The 20,603-nt window shown below is 41.7% G+C and overlaps 2 protein-coding genes across 2 annotated transcripts in view; both read right to left on the minus strand.

Annotated features, from left to right (window-relative positions):
* Positions 1 to 260: 260 nt before the first annotated feature.
* On the minus strand, positions 261 to 9,696 carry LOC120734928 (neurofilament heavy polypeptide-like). The gene is made up of 8 exons (XM_040034050.1): positions 9,372 to 9,696; positions 7,268 to 7,367; positions 6,436 to 6,534; positions 5,015 to 5,839; positions 2,070 to 2,207; positions 1,840 to 1,900; positions 1,350 to 1,474; positions 261 to 515 (listed from the first exon to the last, which is right to left on the minus strand). Exons 1-8 carry the CDS (start codon positions 9,414 to 9,416, stop codon positions 487 to 489), a joined length of 1,422 nt encoding a protein of 473 aa, XP_039889984.1. The 5' UTR covers positions 9,417 to 9,696; the 3' UTR covers positions 261 to 486.
* Positions 9,697 to 10,479: 783 nt separating this feature from the next.
* Positions 10,480 to 20,603, minus strand: part of itsn1 (intersectin 1 (SH3 domain protein)) — a 48,511-nt gene continuing 38,387 nt past the window's right edge. Inside the window, 15 exon segments of the mRNA XM_040034061.1 lie at positions 10,480 to 13,807; positions 13,920 to 14,028; positions 14,247 to 14,311; positions 14,398 to 14,481; positions 14,565 to 14,647; positions 14,865 to 14,986; positions 15,098 to 15,178; positions 15,318 to 15,449; positions 15,728 to 15,811; positions 16,479 to 16,562; positions 16,657 to 16,755; positions 17,065 to 17,146; positions 17,244 to 17,345; positions 17,543 to 17,649; positions 18,691 to 18,812. Coding sequence (XP_039889995.1) covers positions 13,659 to 13,807; positions 13,920 to 14,028; positions 14,247 to 14,311; positions 14,398 to 14,481; positions 14,565 to 14,647; positions 14,865 to 14,986; positions 15,098 to 15,178; positions 15,318 to 15,449; positions 15,728 to 15,811; positions 16,479 to 16,562; positions 16,657 to 16,755; positions 17,065 to 17,146; positions 17,244 to 17,345; positions 17,543 to 17,649; positions 18,691 to 18,812 — 1,505 coding nt within the window. The 3' untranslated portion in view covers positions 10,480 to 13,658.

Raw genomic sequence — 20,603 nt, forward strand, 5'->3', positions numbered from 1 at the left:
TTCTGTCACCACATGCCAAAACTGAGAGAGGCAACACAGAAAAAGATAGCTCACATATGCAGAGAATACAGAGAAATGTGAGGGTGTAAGGTGCAGAAACAGACAGGTATATGGAAGATAAATGGAGCCAAATGAGAGCGATGTGGCTGACAGCTCCATCTGCTGTTCAATGAGGCATTGTGTGTTATACTTTAATTGCGTCTCTCTCTCTCTCACACACACACACACACACACAAATGCTGCTGAACATAAAAAAAAAATGCTTTTTTTGTGTTTTAATCTAATAAATTTCAGTACTGGACATCACACAGAAAACAAACACCCACAAGTAACACGTTCCCCACATTTTAGCCAGAGAACCACACCGTTAGATTTCAATGCATATGCTTCCTCTTTTTTCTTCCTTGGAATAAAGATGAATTGAGGAGTTAATGGAGAGGGAGAGGTTGAGGAAGAGTGTAGAGAGTTGGAGGCACCATTCACAGATCATTTGGACTCCTGGTCCAATTTGGGATCTAGAGAGAAAACAGCAGAAGTGTGTTAATTTCTTTTAATTATCTTGTAACATTTTTGTCATGTTACTGCCCATCATTAGCAGTGCTACAGAACAGCAGCATCATAAGATTCCAAAGAGAATCATCTCCACAGGGAGATATTCTAAGCATTTCTATACATTTTAAACAGCTTTTAAAAAAAAGTTTTCCTCTTGTATTCCTACTATAAATCAAAGGGAGGTTTCTTCCTGTTAAAAGGGAGTTTTTACTTTCCACTGTCACCAACTTCTTGCTCATTGTAGTGTCTCCACCTTACAATAAAGAACATTTTGAGGTGACTGTTGTTGCAAATTGGCACTATGTGAATAAAACTGAACTGAAATTCTCCCCTTTTGGGTGGATGTTTCTGTTTTTCCCCATCATACTTCTAGCTGCTGCTGTGATTAGGTATCCACCAATGCGATATTTGGAATTAAGGATCTCAATCAGATTTATGTGACAACACGCTGTATTTTACAACCTGCAGCTTATCCATCTAGCAGTCTAAGTAGAGACACTCAGACCTCCCTGTACCCAGCCACCACCCGCAGATCTTCTGGGGGATATGAATGCAGTATGTCTTGGTCCTGTCCCAGGTCTCTCCTCACTTTAATTTAAGCCAGATCCCCAAATCATGCAGTACAGCTCCAATTTTTTCCCCATTCATGAATCTATTTTATGAGGGCAATTTGCCACCTGAAAAGGTTGGAACAGAGCGGCGTTATACTTTATACACAGTCCAGGTGGATTTCTCATACACTCCACAATGCCATGTCACTGAGCATTCCCCATCACTCCCTTCATCATCACTCTCACCATTGAAGGTGAACTGAGGGAAGCTGCTGAGGTCTCCTCCTCCATAGACTCTCTGGAGCTTAGCCGTCTCCTCTGACAGGTTTTTTTGGTAATCTGGCTCCGCCTCCAGGAATCCTGCATTCGACCTTAAAGAGTGAGATGACAAATCAGCTGATGTCTCTTTACACGGCTTGCTTCCAGTTAAAGAGTTTCACTCATACAGTTTTTATGAGGAAAGGAATACTCAAAGTTAAATAAGAATACATGTAGCATGGAACAAACAGTAGGAATAAACAGACCACATGTGGCCAATACCTGGCAGACACTTAGAAAAAATGTAATTACGGTTGATTTTCTGATAATGGGATTCAGACAGATAATTATATCTGGTAGTGTGGATAATGCTTCTGAGGAAATGTACAATAATTAATGTGTTGGTTATTCTAGCTGTAATGTAGACTCTCTAAATATTTTTCCTATTAAATTCAACTGTAACTCTTTATCTCTCTACCTGTGCATGTTAGTGTATTCTCTGATCTTCTCCAGGAAGAGTCTCTGCACAGGATCCAAATCTGGAAAAACACACATTAAAACAACATTTTCTGACTCCCAGCTGATACTGGTCATTGGAAAATACAGCATGATCAAAGTGAGACAACAAAACACGGACACCATAAGGACAGAAAATGTACTTTAATGTAGACAAACCACCTTATAGCTGTATATGTCTGTGCTCTTTACCTGTGTGTGTCCCTGTATCTTCTTTATCTCCTGTGGCTCTTTCCTCTTCTTGTACCAGCAGCTCCTCTTTCAGAGGAAGAGGAGGAGCTGGAGGATGATCTGACTCTGCAGCCACGTTATCAACAGAAGCTGTTACAACTGAAGAAACAGGACAGTGTAAAGTACGTAGGCCCAGAGCTTTAGTTGACACATTCCTTGGAATTTTATAGAAAAACTGAAAACCCTTCCTGCCTTTTATCTGCTTTTGTCAAAGTTTGAATGAAGGTCTTCATCACAGAGTTTATATTTCAGTGTTTTCAACTACGTTTAACCCCACAACATCCATCAGCCCCCATACAGGAGTATTATGAATGAATTATATGGTATTTGTATACAAACCTTAGTCATCATCATATATACAGCAGTATAAGCACTGTGCCCTTAAGCTTCACTACATACAAAGCAAAAAGGGAGTTTCTTGAAATATGTGTTCCCAGTTGAAGAACATAATAGTTGAGTTGTTGTTACCACTGACATGATGCTGGTGAGAAGTCAGTCCCAACAAGTCTTCTGAAATCCAACCACATTTCAGTTGGTTTGTAAACTGAGTGTGAGGCTTCACTTAAATAGAAAATAATGGTGGAGATAATGTCATCTTATAAGGTGGGTTGGCATCAAGTACATTTAATTTCACTGATTTCATTATTAACCTCTAAAAAGAGCCTACTCTGTCACCAGAGGTAACCACTTTATATCACGATCCTGGGTCTTATGACCCAGCGTTTTGGAGTTTTAGTTTATGTTCATGTTTATGTTTAAGCCCTTTAGGTTTTCTAAGTTTTTATCATGCCTAGGTTGTTATAGTTCTTTGTTATTAGATTCCCCTTGTGTCCTCCAACCCCTGTTAAGTCTCCCTTGCCCTTCATGTGTTTCATGTCTGTGTCTTACATTGTCTAGTTCAGGTTGTCATGTCTGCGTCTTATGTTTCCTGTTTTATTTTGAAGACGTCTTGTGTTTCTATGTTCACTGTATTTAGTTTTACTCTTTCCCTGTGAGTTCAGTATGTTCATGTGGGTTGTGCTGTTTTGATCTTTATAGTTATTATTTCCCTAGGTTTCAGTTATGGTTATCATAGGCTTAGTTCTTGTAATAATGGCTTCACTGTGTTCCATGTTGTGTCTACTGTGCCTGTCTGTACCATGTTTCAGGTTCCTATGTTCCGTCTCCCCAGTTGCTGTTAAGTTTGCATGTCTAGAGTTCAGTCAGTGTGTTTCCTGTTTTACTTTGTAGGTCCGTGTCTCATGTCAGTGTTTCTAGTTTTGCTTCCCTTGTCTCGTCCAGCCTGATTACTCCCAGCTGTGCTCTCCTCCTGTGTCTCATTCCCTCGTTATCCCTCAGTGTATTTAAGCCCTGTGTTTCTCTTTGACAGTGTCATAGGCCAAGTTCACACTGCAGGCGAAAGCGCATCAAATCCGATTTTTTGGACCCTATGCGACCCATATCCGATCATGGTGTGACAGTGTGAACGGCACAAATCCGATATTTTCACATCCGATCTGGGTCACTTTCGTATGTGGTACTGAATCCGATACATATCCGATGTTTTAGAAAGCGACTGCTGTTTGAACGGTCAAGTCGCATTAAATCCGTCTTTTACGTCACTGACACAAGACAGACGCCAATTATCAGCGCCCGAGAAGACATCGCGAACGCTTCCTGGCCATCCAGTGAAACTGCTGGGAAGACAACGTTGGAGAAATGTGAACATTTTATTTGTACTGCATAATCTGCAGATTCTGACAAATATCTGCAACTATCCTTTGAAGCACCGCTCCTCTAAAACAGCAATAAGGATAATTATTAGGTTATTTACATTATTATGTAAATAACAAAATAACTTAAAGCAAAAATTGGGAAATGTGAAGTCCGAAGTCTTTATAGTAAGGGCCATCAGTCAAACAATATAGTTTGCTCTGGGTCTAAACAGAGCGCGTTGTGTGCGTTTGCTGTCGCATTTTATTTGTAGTGTGAACGAGCAGACAAAAAAATCGGATTTGATCAAAAAATCGGAATTGAGCATCAAGACCTGCAGTGTGAACGTAGCCATAGTCTCCCTCATAGCTGTGTTTCCCTGTGTGTCAGTTTATCCATGTCCCAGTTTAGTTTAGTTTTTCCATGCCATTCTGCAATAAAGCAGTTTTTTGAGTTTAATTTTGTTGTCGTGAGTTTTGCGTTTGGGTCCTTCTCCTGCCTGCACACAGCCGAAACATGACACTTTATGTAATAACAACCATTTGTCCTGTTTGTCCAGCTAATAAATATTAAGCATTTAATTATTTCCTATACTGAAGACAAATGACAATTTACAGTTTAATTTTTACTTATTTTAAATGAATATGTAAGTTGAATGTTTGGAAATGTTATCTAGTGTTATTCATCTTCACACATTTGTGGTGTACCGCACGGATTAATTTTGGATCCCATTTTATTTATTTATTTATTTTCTCCACATTAGATCCATGGCTAAAATCAAACCCAAGCTCTGAAACTTTAACCTGTAAGAAGTAGTGCTGTCAGCGTTAATCTCGTTAAAATGACGTTAACGCCATAACTCCATTAACGTGGCAAATCTCTGTTAGCGAGTAAATGCGGATCGCCCCGTGCGTGGGGTTTCACGGCGCTAACGCGTTAACGAGCCTACAGCGCTAACGCGTTAACGAGCCTACAGCACTAACGCGTTGATGCTGTGCAGCCCCGCGCACGGGGCGATCCGCATTAACTCGCTAACAGAGATTTGCCCCGTTAACGCGTGCTGTGTGTGTTCAAACTGGATTTCAGTTAAACTAATGTGACTCTCCTGGATCTAGCTCTTGGTAAGAAAACCAACTAACGTACCAAATATCAGTTTGCCTTTAAGAAGCTGTTTCTTCTACCATCGCTTCACCGCTCACAGGAGTTTAACTTACCATCTGGACTGTCTGCTGTTACAGCCTCCTCAATAATCTGGCTCTCTCGTGCACCCTCTACGTTAGCAGGAACAGTAAAGAGCAGCTTCTCCATCAGTGCATCAGTCTGCACATCTTCAGGCAGAGAAACGACTTCAGGCAGAGACAGAGGGTCAGCGTGTGTAGCCTCAGTCATCTCTTTGGTAGTGGTTTCCTCCTCTACCTCCATCTTCTTCTCTACAGCAAGAACTGCAGCTTCTTTCTCCAGATAAGTCGAGGTTTCACTCAGAGATTTGCTTTCCAGAGTTCCCAAAGACACCTCAACTTCAGCCAAGGTCACAGACTCAAGAGACATGGCCTCCAAAACATTTCCTTCGGGCTCCGCTGCCCCTTTTTCTTTGTTCTGATTGATCACCCCATCGTTTAGTCTCAGTTCCTGGTCAGTGTCAGACGACTGTATCGGTCCTTGCTCAGATCCAATCACAGCTTCAGGGACTGCTGATGTTTCAGCTTCCAGTGTATCCGCAGCTTCAGGGATGGAATCTAGTGTTAAATTGTCCACCTCTGTTGCACCTTCAGAAACAGAAACATCTTCTATTGGCATCTTCACTTCCAACTCTTTTGCTAGCTCCTCAGCTCCCTTCTGGAGCGAGTCACATGTTTCTTGCAGAGCGTCAGCTTCAACACTCCCCACATCAGCCTTCACTTCTGCTAAAGTTGACTCAGGTATCATGGCTTCTGCTTTGCTGGCTTTCTCCTCTTCTTTCTCCAAAGAGTCTCTGTTAGCTGCTTCATGTGGATCCTGGGCTGAGCTGGTATTTATCACGGCGGCAGCTTTGGAAAGCTCTGCAAGAAAAAAGGTCTTTAACCAGAGTGAAACCTTCTCACCTTTCCTGGGTTTTTGTTAATTATTGTGTAGAAATAATGGATTTCTTTTAGGTGATTCAGTAGCAAGCAGGCAGGAATTTGTCACTACCTTTATCATACCCCATATACTACTCTGACAGGTTTATGCATGCAGCCAAAGGTTTTATAAACATGCAAGAAAGAAGAAAGGTTTTTGTTTTTGCACGCAGTCATTACTGCCAAATTTAGACCCTTTACTGTTAGCGTCCACTATGCTATATGAGCTCTCCTGCCATGATAAACAGAGCGTAACACAGATCTGAATACATCAGCTGGTTTCACTGATACCCACTTCAGCTTTTTGAATCAGATTGTACTAATCTTAAGATGATGACTGTTCCATTAGCCCTCCTAAAACTCCCAGTTCTGTTTGTAATGGATACATTTTTGTTTCCTAACCAAGCAGCAGCACAAAAAAGCTGTTTGTAGAAACATTTTACTCATATATTTACAGTGAATTAATTACACCACTATTACACCACTAAGTCGTGTCTACCAACTGTTACCCTGACTAAGCACATCCTGAATGTACTGACCTTCACCAACAGCAGGGGGCGCTGTGGCTGGCCTCCTTTCAGAGAAGAATTTGTCCAGACCTTTATCAGCTTCTTCTGCAGGCTGGGCCTTGGCTTTCTCTGTCAGCAGAGAGAAGACTGTGAGCAGTTTCTATTCCGTGGGGGAAATAATCTTCTTCATATTTTATCAAAGCAGGAGCTGAGATAACAGATGCAGTAATGTTATTAGATTTTAACAAGTTTCTAGAGTAGCACATAGCAGTACTTTTTGTTAGTGTTATGGACATCAGACCACAGCACCATTTTGATTTTTAGAAGTAACCTTCGCCCACCATAAACACCTGCTTCTTATACAGACGCACGTTTATGTTGTGGTTTAAGTAAACCTTTAACGTGTAGTTATTTTTTGCAGACGAATACCATCAAAAGAATGTGTCCTGTCATGCATTCTTAACCGGCCACTCAGCACGCATTAGCAGAATGCTCACATTTTATGGGCAAAATCGTCTTCAAACTAAAAGAAACTGGAAGACTGGAGTACATGAGAGCTGTTTTACTTTTGTTTAGAGGATTTTTATACTGCAGTTGCATGAAATGTGGAACTTTTGACTGGAAACAGATGTAATTTTTTAAGCTATCGCACTCATTCCTATTCACTGAGGACTATCTTTAGGTGCAGGCAATTTCTGCACAACAGGAAGTGTAATAACCCCCAAAATCAACTCCTATACCCTTCGACTGCTGCGACCTTTGCTGCATACCGTACTTTTCTTTGTCTGTCTCTCTCTGTGACCTTGTTTCCAGCCTCTGTCTGCCAAAAGAAGACAAAAGGAGAGGATGTGTGTTTTCTTACTGATGTGTGTTCTGCGTGGCGGGTCTCTGTCTGATGGTTTGGAGCTGAACCGAGCAGCCTGTGGCGTCCACATCACTCTACAAAACTCCCCGTGGATCCGCTGAACATACACACATACAGAACCACACATAAATCATTAATGCTCACATTTCATTGTAAAACTGTCATTTTTTTAATGTCATTTACTTTCAATTCAATTTTATGTATTTATAAGACCCTAAAATTAACAACGAAAATAGAGTAAACCCCAACACTCATATGACCCCCTATAAGCAGATGCTTTGGCAACAGTGGGAAGGAAAAACTGCCTTTTAGCAGGAAGAAGCCGCCAGCTGAAGGGAGGGGCATCCATCTGCTGTGAATGGTTTCCAAGACCGTGCCTAAAAAGGGGCATGTGAGGTGGGACTAAGCCCTGGACTAGAGTATTTTATTCTTACAATGGGCATTATGTGTTGTAATAGTACTCAGTACATGAGAGAAAATGCTTATATTGCATAAACTGAAACTTATCTCGCTCTGCTTCTGAAACAATCTTTGCCTGTTGTCCATAAATATAATAGATTTCACAAATTCACATTTAAAAATAAGAGAAAAACACCACAATTTTTTGATATAATATTAACAGAATCTTATGGAAGCCCGTTTCCACCAGAAAAAAAAACAACAACAAAGGATCCATGACTCGAAATTTTTAGTTATTTTCTCGAAATAAAGTTAAATGGAAGTGTTTTCCCCCATTCATCTGATTTGGGATTAATAGGCGATTAATAGCCATAGTACCCGATATTTAGCCTCAAAATTTTGAAAAACCTTAAGCTTAAGAAGCATTTTACACAATAATAATTTAAAAAACATCTCTCAAAAAGTTTGAGAGTAGCAGTAACATCTAAAACCATCTTCATGCTTTGAAGATGCCCTCTTGCTACATGGGGTCACCAATTGTTTGATTTGGCAGTTTTATGTCGGGTGCCCTTCCTGACATAAGCCCAAAGAGGATTTGTGCTCTGCCTTCATCCTTTGAGATTTTTTTTATTATTATTATTTTTGTTAAAGAAACCAAATAAGAGTAGGGATACAAAATTGTGCATATTCCCTTGTATTTTTTCATTTAAATGTCAGATGGTCAGGTCAGACGTATTTGGTGGACTGACTTGGAATTACGTCACACTCTCATTTCCAGGATGGCCTTGGAAAAGACAAACACAAAAAATGGAAAGGGATAAAAAAAAAAAAAAAAAGAACCTGAATAGTAGCACAGGTCTGAGAACATTTTACACGCCCACTGGTAAAACACTGCCCCCTGGTGGTAACAGTTTATTTTACAAACAGTAGCCAGAAGAACTTTAATTAAATTCAAATTTCCACCTTACAGTGCACATAACGAGATTTCATTGCATTTGCTACAGTAGTGGAAATAATAAGCAGTATTTTAAACAAAATCTCAAAAACATGAGTGGTAAAAAGTCTAATTGTATATACAACTAAGTGCAGATAGAAATATGTTGCAAATGTCTGCGCCTACTTTTTATTGCACATTACAAACATTTAGCAGCTTTAAAGTCTGAGTTATTTAATATGCAGATATTAAACTACTTGCATAAATGATCTCCAGCTTATGAAACAATAACCATGATCCAATTTGACTGGTTAACTTGTGTAAAATGATTAGTCTAAATACTTGCAGTTATTTAGTATAAAACCATGCTTAGACTCCATGACTGAGCACCACTGCCATCTTTATTAGAGCACAGCGTTTCTCATGAGCCTGAAAACCAGAGCCTAGTTAATCTAAACTGGACTCATTTACAATAAAATGATTCGGTTTCATGTGGGGCCTCTCAATATCAGTCCCTAGAGCTCTCTCAGTGATGAGCTGAGGATTAGGATGTTACAGAGTTTCAGGGAATAAAACTAAAACTTGTTATCTGTGTGTGTGTGTGTGTGTGTGTGTGTGTGTGTGTGTGTGTGTGTGTGTGTGTGTGTGTGTGTGTGTGTGTGTGTGTGTGCATGCCAGGCTGTTAATCAGCTGTAAAGTAATGAGAAGCTGCAGACACAAACTCATTCTATCAGCTACAGAATAAATGTAAAAATAAAGTATACCTACTCTGACACTCAGTCCTGTTGCAGCTCTGAACAGCGCAGCAGCCATGCTGGTTTAAATGAAATCTATCAGAAGTTTGGAGAAATATTCCCAGTGTGTGTTTGGGAAGTGAGCCTGAGGGGTTTCCTCCCTCTCTGTGAAAGAACTGAATGTCCCGAGCCTCCCTCTCCTCCTGCACCGCTGTTACCTGGGCCGGTTTAAATAAAGTTTGCTTCGGTGTGTTTTTGCTGACTGTCTCACGCGCTCAGCTCAGTTGTCGTTCTGCCTGTTTTTTGTTTTTTTTGTTTTTTTCTAACAATGATTGCATAAAGAATTTGCTTATTTCCTGGTATTTTCAAAGTAAAAGCTGAAATAGTTCAAACACATCCAAACAAATGTTGCTGTCAGACGCAGATCGGTTGATGTGCTATTAGGTGCTTATGTTTGCTCTAATTAACCCCACCACCACTTCACTGCGATCAAATAATCTAGTATGATGTGCAAAATGTATTTGAAACCACTATAATTATTACACATTATAAACAATTATCATGCATGTTACGAAGATTATTTTGCTTTCTTTTCAAAGTCACTGCTTTCTTTCTTTTTTGCTTTTGGTAAAAATAAATAAAAAGAACATGTTAGAAATCTGAGTGCCTTTTACAAAGCCAGATCTGCATGCAGTGCCCGAACTAGGATGTTTTGAGAAGCATCATTGCTTTTCTACATACATTTTTACTTTAAACCTGCACAGACGTTAGCTTTATTGAAGAACAATAATAAATAAAAGAGGGAGCCAACATGCCAAGAGCTTTGAATATCCTTCCAGAAGCCCAGAGAAAATTCCTGAAGACTGCTTACAGAAAGCTGCCTCAGAGAGTTCAGGCTGTCGGAGAATGAAGATCGTCACACCAGATATCGACTTTCAAGCTCGTGAGAACAGTTTTTGCCTCATATACTGTCTCTGTGCATGACTGCATCCGTGCCCCATTTTCCTAGCAAAACATTGAACAAATTAATGGTGGCTCCAGAATTTTGCACAGTCCTGTACATACATCTTTTAGTTACAGTCTATGATTGGATCATACAAGTAGTTAAATCCATAATGAAAACAGCAGCACAGGCAGTGCAGTTCTTGGTCCAACTGAAGTTTATTCTGAACACCGAAAGACAACAACGTACATCATCTTCTACAGTGATAATTAACAGCAGGCTGCCTTTATCGCTCATATATTAACTCTCAGATAACAGCAGTATTATACACAACCTGGAAGGTAGACAGTAAGGTTCAAACTGGATTGGGTTAGTTTCAGTACAGTGAGGAGAGGAGGAGGCGAGAGGGGTACTGAGCAGGACAGTACAGAGGGGTGTAAGACAGCTTTATCATCATTCATCATCATCATCATCATCAGCTTCAGTCTGGGGAAACACAAACATTCGTTCACACCTTCCTCCATAGTCAAGCTGCTGAAGCTGGCCGAGCCTCGCCGACTTCTGATTGGACAGTGGCTGGTCACTAAGGTAACTGTTGTCTTCGTGGTAATTTAGAACATTACTGTAACTTGGCACTAAATTAAAACACCTAACTAGATTTACTAACCGGCCGAGTGGCTCGCTAACTAACTTATCTACAATCTTACTAAGCAACCTAGCTAGGCGATGTTTCCGGCCTTGTCGGCGAACGCAGCCGCCGTTTTGAATAATCAGCTCGAGGAAACTTTAGGAGGAAGATCAGAGAAGTATTCATTTTCAAAGTGTGCTTGAAATTGAAACATTGGGACAGTTTTTGAAAGAAGATATAGTTTGGACAATAAGTTCAGTCCACAAATTACAGCTTCACAGTTATTGCCATTACTTTAAATATAAAGTTCTTATGCTGAACAAAAATGGTAGCAGTCGGTGCAGATCACTCTTTTCTTTTTACATTCTCTCCATTTAAGAAGAAAATCCAACGACTGCATCTGAAATTCACTCCTGACTTTCTTTTATTTGCTGGGATCCACCTTTGGGCTCAAGTACAGTTTGCTTATCTTCATTAAAATGTCTTTAAAATGATAAGACTTTAATAAAAACACATCCTTTGAGTGCCTCTTTTTATTAGACTTCCTGCTCTGATTACCCAAAACAGCTGCTGGGTGAAATTCAGGAGATTCGTGTCCTGCTCTGCTCCAAAATCTGCTTTTCAAAGTGCTGGGAGTGCCGACGCACAGTACCGTTGTTTCTACTCTGAGCTTTTCATAGGGTTAAACTGTGAAAATGGTCAAAATGCTATTCCTATAAAATACATCTGTGCCCTACGGAGCCTGCTCGAGGGCCCCAGTCCAGCGGCGGGCCCTCGAAATCCCTCAGGGTTTACCCTCCCTGCATAGTGACGGCCACTGTGACAGCTCAACACAGCAGCAACATAACATCAGAGTTCAGATGTGTGACAGAAATCGTCTAAATCTGCGACCCCCCCACATATACATAAAAACATAAAAACAAAAACACCCTGAACAGTTAAGACATTCTTCTTTACAGTACCTCAGTTTAAATCAGCTTTCACGCCTGTTCCCTGTCTTATTATCAGCATTAGTACCACAGACGCATGTGAAGGGGACATCTTGTCTGTAATGTATTTACACCAGTCATATATCAGGGTCTCTATATCTTCAGCTTATTTTGCATCGTTAGGATTTCTCATTTAACCTGTACATATTTAGCACTTTCTGAGATAACGTGGCGAGCGTTCAGTGAGCGTCCAAACTGAGCGAAATTATAAAAAATGTCCCCTCACATGAGCCGAAGCCCAAAGAGTTGATCATAAGACTCTGAGAGACTCTGTGTAAAAATGCGTGGAGACTGAACCGTGCTTTTAGTTAGCCTGTCCATCTTTACACTCGTACCGTCATTCGCATCGGCCGTCTGCCTCACACGCACGCACACACTCTCACAGACACACAAACACACTCTCTCACATAAAGGTCTGGGTTTGGTTGGACAAAGAAGGAGGGCTGGGATTGTCGCTGGAGTGTTTGTGAGACTGTCTGGATGAAGCAGAGGGAGAGGAGACAGTAAAGACCTGACTGATCTTCTCCAAGACTCGACTAAATACTGACGTGGACCGGTCCTGAAGGAGGGAGGGGGCACAAGCAGACTGGACTGGACTGGACCAGGTCTCGGATTTTTTTCACTTCTCAGTGGTACCAACATGACTGAGAACCATTTGCAGACTAGAAAACCCGTCGAGCTGCTTCTTTAAATGTCAGATCACAGGACAGACCTGCTGAAACGGTCCAATCTCTAACCACGGAAGCACCAGCACACCAGATTTAAGACGTGAACGTGTATGTGACATTTAAAAAATCCACACAAATTTAGATTTAGATGAATAAAATCTATAAATCTCATTTGGATGTTGAGCTCTTTATTTACCCTCTCCACTGAAATGAATAAGCCAGAAATGATAAGAATCTCATACCAACTTTTTATGATCCCAGTCCACTTCATCTCTATTTTTATATCAGTGTGTCACATATTTGGTGTGATTACTGCAAAGCAAAAATCCCAGCATACTGTATATTATTATTAGTGGCTAAAAATGCATTAATATTTGTATTATTCACATATATTAATGCAATCTCAGTCAGATGAATGGGCGTAATGTTCATCTCGACTGAGGGAGGAAGTTCTTCTAAAAACCCTTTCTGTAATCTAACACCAAGCCCACTAGAGCTGATCCAGACTATAAGCAGAACATGGGATCATGTGTCTGCTCTATCTTTTGACTATGGAGGCCTCAGACTCACAGGAGCTCCGCCTGCTGCACAGAATCGAATGGAAATCTGATCAAGATGTTCTGACAGAAACAGAAACGCTGTGGAGAGTCTTCTTGCCGCACTCACGGTGTGTAAGCAGGTCGATAGGAGGCACAGACTGGAGGCGGTGATGTGTTTTTCAAGAGGCGTGCTCAGGATTGCCATGGTGACCCTAACTGCTGCTTATCTTTAATGTTTAGGAGCTGAAATGGAGTTACACACATTTTCAGCTTTTGTGTATATGTGAAGGTCTTTTCTCCAGCTGGTAATTCATGAAGTTATTCCTTTTTGTTTTAAACTTGAAGATGTTTAGTAATGGCATCATTGTACCCTTAGCTAACTGATCCTTTCTCTCTGGATATAAAAAGCTCAGACGTACACGCGGAGAAATAAAGATTTGAGACCAGTCCAGTTGTCCAGTCCAGTCTAATCCATCTAAGCTGTCCAGTCCAAACCATCATCTCCTACAGGTCCTTTTTGGGCCAGTCCAGTCCGCCGTGGCCCCGTCCAGGTTTCACGGTTCTTCAAACAGCTGAAGGTCGAGCCTAACGACGATCTCTCCCGTAGGAACCTCGTGGAGCAGCAGCCTCTTTGTGATTGGTCCTTTAGAGCCCTGGTCCTTCTTTATTTCCGCTAACCGGATTTCTGTCCTGCCCAAGAAGTCTGGAGGCAAAGAGGATGATAAACAGACAGAAAACAAAACCACTCATACTTCCTGAAAAGGACAGGGAACGTGAAATGAAGGGATTTAAATCAGCGTGCGACTATCACTGACCATCAGGCGAGAACTGGTCTCGTTCAAACACAGTGATACAGAGGACGTCCTGTTCCAGGTCCTTAATAAAAAACTGACAGTTGGAATTCCACTTTGGATTCAAAGTGTCCTGAAAAAGAGAGAAAACAGCAAAACGATGGTGTGAAATATAAATTATAGCAGACATATTTGTGTCCCTGCAGCAGTGAACCAGCACTGCAGTGGTGTACTGTAGCTGTGGCTGAGCTGTCAATCGTTATGAATTAATACGTTTTATTGTGAAAAAGTCAATGAATCTGAAATATGGAATAATAATGAACGCCTGCCTGTAGACCTGTAATGTTTTACCTGTAATGTTTTTGTGATATGGCACTGGGAGCCCATGGTCACCTCGCAGTACGGGTTGCTTTTTCCTGGAAGAACAGAACTTATGTATAACCAATAACTGAAATCAACGTTTTTCCTTTTCCAAATTTAGTTAAAAGGAGTTCACACGTACCGTGGGAGCGACAGGGTTTGAGCTCAATTCCCTCCACAATGTTGACCATCAGTCTCCCGATACCTGTAGCCCTCTGGGAACGTACTGAGGCACAGAGACATGGAGGAGTCAGAGGACATTTCTGATCATGGTCAATCTGAGGATGTTTATTTCAGCGGGACAGGTACCTAGATACGCTTTCTCCCGCTTCTTCTTCTCCGTCTCTATGAAGAGCTCTGAAGCTGCCTTGATTTTCTGAACCCACGCCGTCCTGAATAAACACACACACACGCACACACACACATTTAGAGACTAGCAATGATACACACAGCTGAAGACACTGCTAACTTGTGAGGCAGTCATGTTATTACTCACAGACCTAAACTTAAAGCGAATCCACTAATCCTAGATTAAGAGTGACTTTCAGGTTTGAGAGTTTGACTGCAGGCATTTCCTGTTCGCTCAGTCCGGACCGTGAAGCGTCTCACCTTTCGTTGATGCTCTCGGCTCGCAGCGTGTAAACTCGGTCTATGTGGGAGATGTGGAACAGAGGCTCGTCTCCCGACGGGTCTGTCGGCAGCTTCACCAACACCTCATTTAGGAAGATTGGCTGAGAGTGAACACAAACCTTAGTTAGGACATGTTTATCCAGCTCACACTACATAACCCGGGGCAGGTTTAACAGCGAGTCTCTCTGGAGAAAGAGATTGTGTAGTCTTACCGTCTTGTACATGCGGTACTGCAGGTGCGTCTTTGCAGAGAAGACTTTGTCCGAGCCTGACGAGCCCAGAGGTTTGGTCACCTGTGAGGGTCATTTTTTAAATTGAGTAGAAAGATGCTACGTCAGTACCAGCCCAGCCACATTCAGACATGTACAGCATAAAAGATGGATTTAAGGCAAGAAACTAAACATGTAAACTGTACAGAGGTGCAGGACTCACCTGTGTGAGCAGCAGGAAGTCGTTGAACAGGAAGCCGTAGAGCTCTTTGCTGCTTTTGGCTTTGAACAGCTTCCCGCTGTGGAGGAACTTCCTGGGACCCAGACAGTTGGTGACTGAGTTAAACACCAGTTGCTGAGGGATACACAGGCAGATATTACTGCTATTATTTCCTAATTAACCCACTTTCAAGTAAAGATTCGACACTTAAACTGTGGGCCTTCAGACGGGCTTGGAAAGACGCAGGATGTTTATCATCCTTCAGAGGACTGAGCTATGATTTTAGAGTTAATAGAAAACTTTTTATGAATATAAAAGTTAAACAGGAGTTTATCAAACTGTCGTCTGCTGATCGAATACAAATAAATTTACGTTGCCTTGTTTTCAGAGGGCATCAGGAGGATAAGATGTACCTCTGACAGGCCCTCACACTGAACGTGAGCCTGAATCCACTCCAAGCGATCCGAGTTCTCCTTCTCCCTGACGCCCTCGTTCACCTGAAAAACCCACAAAAACACATCGAGTGAAGTCCCATCCAGCTCCAGGATCAGAGCCAAAGTTTACCTGAGCCGGAGGAAGACAATCTGAGTCTCTCACACCATACTTAATGATAATTCAGGAATAAACAACATTTGAAACCAGGGTAAGAAGTTATTTTTGGCCTTGTTGGGAAAACCTCTGGACCTCTCTAGGATCTGTTTCTTTTTCCATCCAGTCTTTGACTTCAGCACAGCTATAAAAAAATGGTTTCAAACCCGGAGAGACGGGTTTAAGCCCTACATGAAGCCAAACATGAAACACTTTCATTTAATGCGCGCGTCTCCTGCACTTACAAAGTTATAAAGGCTGAAAAAAAAACCCAAACAAACAATATGAATGAATAAAAAAAAACCCCACACAATTTCAACCTGCCCCCGTGCACTTTGACAGCCTGAAACTCTGATAGTAGTTAAAGTAGGAATATACGATTTTGCAGTCTGAGAGTTTCTGGTCGATGTTTCATGATCGGATGAAACATCGATCAGGATGATACTCATGGATATGCATGCAGGCATCTGCTTTATGTTACCTACTGAACTATAACAGGTGTGAAGCTTTATTTCTAGACTAACACATTTGAGGCTTTCACTGCAGTGTGGACATCGTCCCGTGTTGGGTTCTCACCTGCGAGCACAGCTCCTCTGCTTTCTCCAGAGCTGCTTTCAGGTGGCTGTGATCTGGATGAGACTCTGGAGTATTTTCTAAAATCTAAAAACAAAAAACAGATCAACTAGAAAGCAAAACACTGAGAAAACAGACTGAATATGAGGGAGTGTGATGTGTGTGTGGATACTGTGCGTACGTTTTTGATAATGAGAGGGTAGCGCGTGACTCTCTGCATAGGTTTGAGCAGGAAGCTGGACAGAGGCATTCCCTTACACCGGGGATCCATGGCTAACCTCTGACACACAGAGAGTGAGGGAGTTGGAGAAAATCAGATCTTTATTCTGCAATTATTCCTCCACACTTTCCCAGTGTCCATTAAAATTACCCGCACAACAATCGGACAAAAAAAGAAAACAGGAAGAACAAAGGTATGTTTGAGTTGCCAGTTTTCTTAGTAAGGTTTCAAACTGAGGGAAGCGTCTGTGTGAACCATGACAGGACCGTGCATGAGTAAATAAAACCCCACTATAAAAGCCATCCAGGTGATTTTCCTTTGGGACGAGGGGCTAAAACCTTGCCCACAGTTCACTCTACAGCGCTGTACCTTGAGGAAGTCTTTGATCTCGGGGTTGTCGTCGGTTTTCTGTTGGATGAGCGTGGCTCCGTTCAGCTGACACGAACAAAACCTGAACACGAGAACACGTAAAGAGTCATAAAAGACACGAAACTGAGGGGATGATCCCCCTGCAGGCCGACTCAGGACTGAGAGATGGCAGACGGCACCTGATGTACGGCTGCATGTGAGGAAGCTGGTTGGTCAGGATGTCACCAATCATCTTCACAGGCATCCGATCGCCCGACATCTTCTTCCTCACTCTCAGAGCCCTGCAGAGGAAAAGTTTCACCGTCACAGATACAAACACACTGCAGCGACTGTCTGACAGGAGGAAATAGAACAAGGTGAGCTTTGCAAGTCAAACAGGGACATTTGCACCAGATGCAAATGTCTCTGTGTCGAGTAAGTGCATGCGCAGTGTGTGTGTGTGTGTGTGTGTGTCTGTTTCACAGCTTGGTGTGTTTACTTCAGCAGTTTGATGTTGCACATGATGAGCTCCTTCCAGTTCACGAAGATCATGGCGACCTCCTTCTCTGTCAGCAGCTCGCACTCCAGCAGAGGTTTGTGGAAAATCTGCACGCAGACACACACACACACACACACACACACACACACACACACACACACACACACACACACACACATGATTGTGTGATTTTACCAAGGGAATCGATCATTTCCTGCTTGTACTCGTCCTCGAATATTCAGATCAAATAAAATATTAAAGACAAAAAATCTCAGAAATAAAATTTTCAGAGAGTGATGAAACTCACTGAACAGAGAAACTGTAATGTGCACAGAATAACTCAGATAAACTTTTTATGATCTGTTTGATAAATGATCTTTCTCATTAAATGAGGAAAACATTGTGCTAAAACTCAAAGGATCTTTTTATAAACCCATGCCTTTAATTTGGGTTTGTGTCTTCAGCTTTGGCTCGGACGATCAGGACGATTCTTTTTTTTATTTTTATTACTGGTCCTGTCTACTTCCTGTTAAAAGAGTTTGTATTTGGCTCATGGGCAAAAAACGAGTGATCGATGAAAGATAAAAAGCCAAAACAATAAAATAAAACGAGACTTTCTGGAGAGATCACAGCGAGTTGTTGTTACTGCTGGATGTTAAAGCTAAAAACCTTTTTAGTATTTTATCTCTCTTTAAACCCACAGTCTGAGTGTTCTGCGTTTGCCTTTCTGTCACTTTAACTTTGTTTTTAGAGGTGTTCAAATAAAGCTTTTGATTAAATTTGTAACAAGCCTAACGCTTCAATGTGTTCTCCTCCATTTAATTCAGGATTTATTGTTGTTAATTTACTTTTATTGACTTTTTTGTTGTTGTTTGTCAACAATTGCACATATGCCTGAAATAAAAGTCATTGTTATTACTGAGAAAAGCCAGAGAATTATATCCTGAGCACATGCTGTGTTACATAAAATCACTCCTTGTGCAGGCCTCCTAATGTTCCAGCTGTGTGCCACGTCTCTCTGATATGTGCATCCTACCGCCCATGCTCCTCTCATGTCCAGATACATTTTACAAACTGAGACATGCTTGGAATTTGATACCCAGATAAAGTCAGGAGGATGGAGGATGGAGGAGACCCCGTGTGTTTACCTCCGTGACGAGCTGCAGGTCGTTGACGTAGTTCTCCTCGGTGACGATCAGCTCGTGGATGTACCCCTGCCTCTTCCTCTCCATGGGGCTCAGCATGTCCAGCAGATGCAGGTCAGCGCACCCTGAAAACGCAGCATCACACACGCACAGACACACACACACACACACACACCAGCAGTCAGTCAAACATCCTCAAATGTGGAAGGAGCAACCATAGAAAACCTGTCGAGCTGCAACAGCACATACATACCTGAGATCAACTCAAAGGCATTTGCAGTAACAGACCTGAGGGAGTCAGTGTGTGTAACCATGGGCTGCTTTTTGAGACCATTTATATCAAATTATGGTAATTTGACAGCACTCATTTCTAATCTTAGAGTTTTTGATATAGTTTTCACAACGTTAAACGACAGTGTTGGTTTTTTTTTTTTACACTATGTAGTCCAAATTTGTGCTTTTGCCACTGTTGGCCACTAGAGGGCAAACAAAGTACACAAGAAGCCAGGAGACAGCCTTATAACTCTGATTACCTGCAGAGTTGGTGGCACGAGAAGCTCAAACTGTTGGTTTTAAGACAGAGGATGAAGGGACAGCAGAGAGGATTTATTTTGAAAATCTCAAACTTTAAGGGTTAAAAGTTTAAAATTGATGGTGGGTGTAGCTCGGGAGGCAGAACAGTTCATCTGCTAATCAGATCGATCCCTAGCTGCTCCAGTCAGCATGCCAAAGTGTCCTTGGGGCAAGATACTGAACCCCAAGTTACTCTCCGATGGACCCATCAGAGTGTGAATATGTGTGAATGCTAGACAGGAAGCTTGTATGGATGGGTAAGCGAGGCACTTTTGAGTGCTTGAGTAGAAAAGCGCTCAATGAGTCCGTTACATTTATTGTTCCCAGGCACGCTGTTAACTTTAAATATGTTCAGCTTTAAAGGATCAGGTCTGATAATCTAAGCCAGGGGTGTCCAACTCCAGGGCTCAAGGGCCGGTGTCCTGCAGGTTTTAGATCTCACTCTGGGTCAGCCATGATGAGTTCATTACCAGGCCTCTGGAGAACTTAGTCATTTAAATCAGATGTATGAAGGACACATCTAAAACCTGCAGGACACCGGCCCTTGAGCCCTGGAGTTGGACACCCCTTAATCTAAGCTCTACTCATGAATGTGTGTGATGTCATAAAGAGGGGATACCCCATTGTGGTCATCTTGGGGACATGGCTGGAGTTTGAGCACAGAAGCCCCGCCAACCTGCTTTTCAAACCATATTTGCGAGGGGCAGCCAATCAGAAGAAATGAGTTAAAATTCAGCTTTTGTTGTTTTGGTTAATGCACGGTGAAAATTGTGGATTTGGAGGTTCTGGAGTGAGCAATAGCAGAAAATGGATGAATTATGGGCTCCACCAAAGCCCAGTGGAAGACAAATTAGCATTAGCATTGTTCCAGAGTGTAAATCATGGGGTTGGAAACCTTTAAGATACAGGAACAACAAAGCCAAGGGAATGAAATGAAATATTTGTATTATTAAAAGACAGGTGTTACTCGCTGTGTGTGTTTGTGTGTGTGAGAAAGAATGAGTAACAAGGCCAGTCGCTGCAGTCTGTCTCAGAGCGTTTAATCATCAGGAGCAGTCAGATTCACCACCAAAATAAAATCCTGGCTATTTCTCTTTATCAGCTCTGTGCTAGCATTCTGTACATTTCATTCACCAGCATCACCTTCTTCTTCTCCTTTTTTAATACTTTATGAATCTGTTTGATCATTCGCGCTTTATTTTCACTCACTCATTAACACCGACACAGAGTGCAGTCTGGTTACATTTGGCTTGGCTGTTAATTCACTCATTCATTTATTCACTCATTCATCAGATTACTATTTATATTTATACGAAGCATCACCATTACCATTCATCAGATTA

The sequence above is a fragment of the Simochromis diagramma genome, unplaced genomic scaffold, assembly GCF_900408965.1.
Source record: "Simochromis diagramma unplaced genomic scaffold, fSimDia1.1 OVJJ01000176.1, whole genome shotgun sequence".
Taxonomy (NCBI): domain Eukaryota; kingdom Metazoa; phylum Chordata; class Actinopteri; order Cichliformes; family Cichlidae; genus Simochromis; species Simochromis diagramma.

What these genes read in the sequence shown, in the direction of transcription:
- LOC120734928 (XM_040034050.1), bottom strand. Translation starts at nt 9,416, where the DNA reads ATGGCTGCTGCGCTGTTCAGAGCTGCAACAGGACTGAGTGTCAGA. An exon ending in AGATACAGGGACACACACAG is followed by an intron (nt 1,901 to 2,069) that starts GTAAAGAGCACA and finishes GTGTTTTTCCAG; the next exon opens with ATTTGGATCCTGTGCAGAGA. An exon ending in CCCTCAGTTCACCTTCAATG is followed by an intron (nt 516 to 1,349) that starts GTGAGAGTGATG and finishes TTTTCTCTCTAG; the next exon opens with ATCCCAAATTGGACCAGGAG.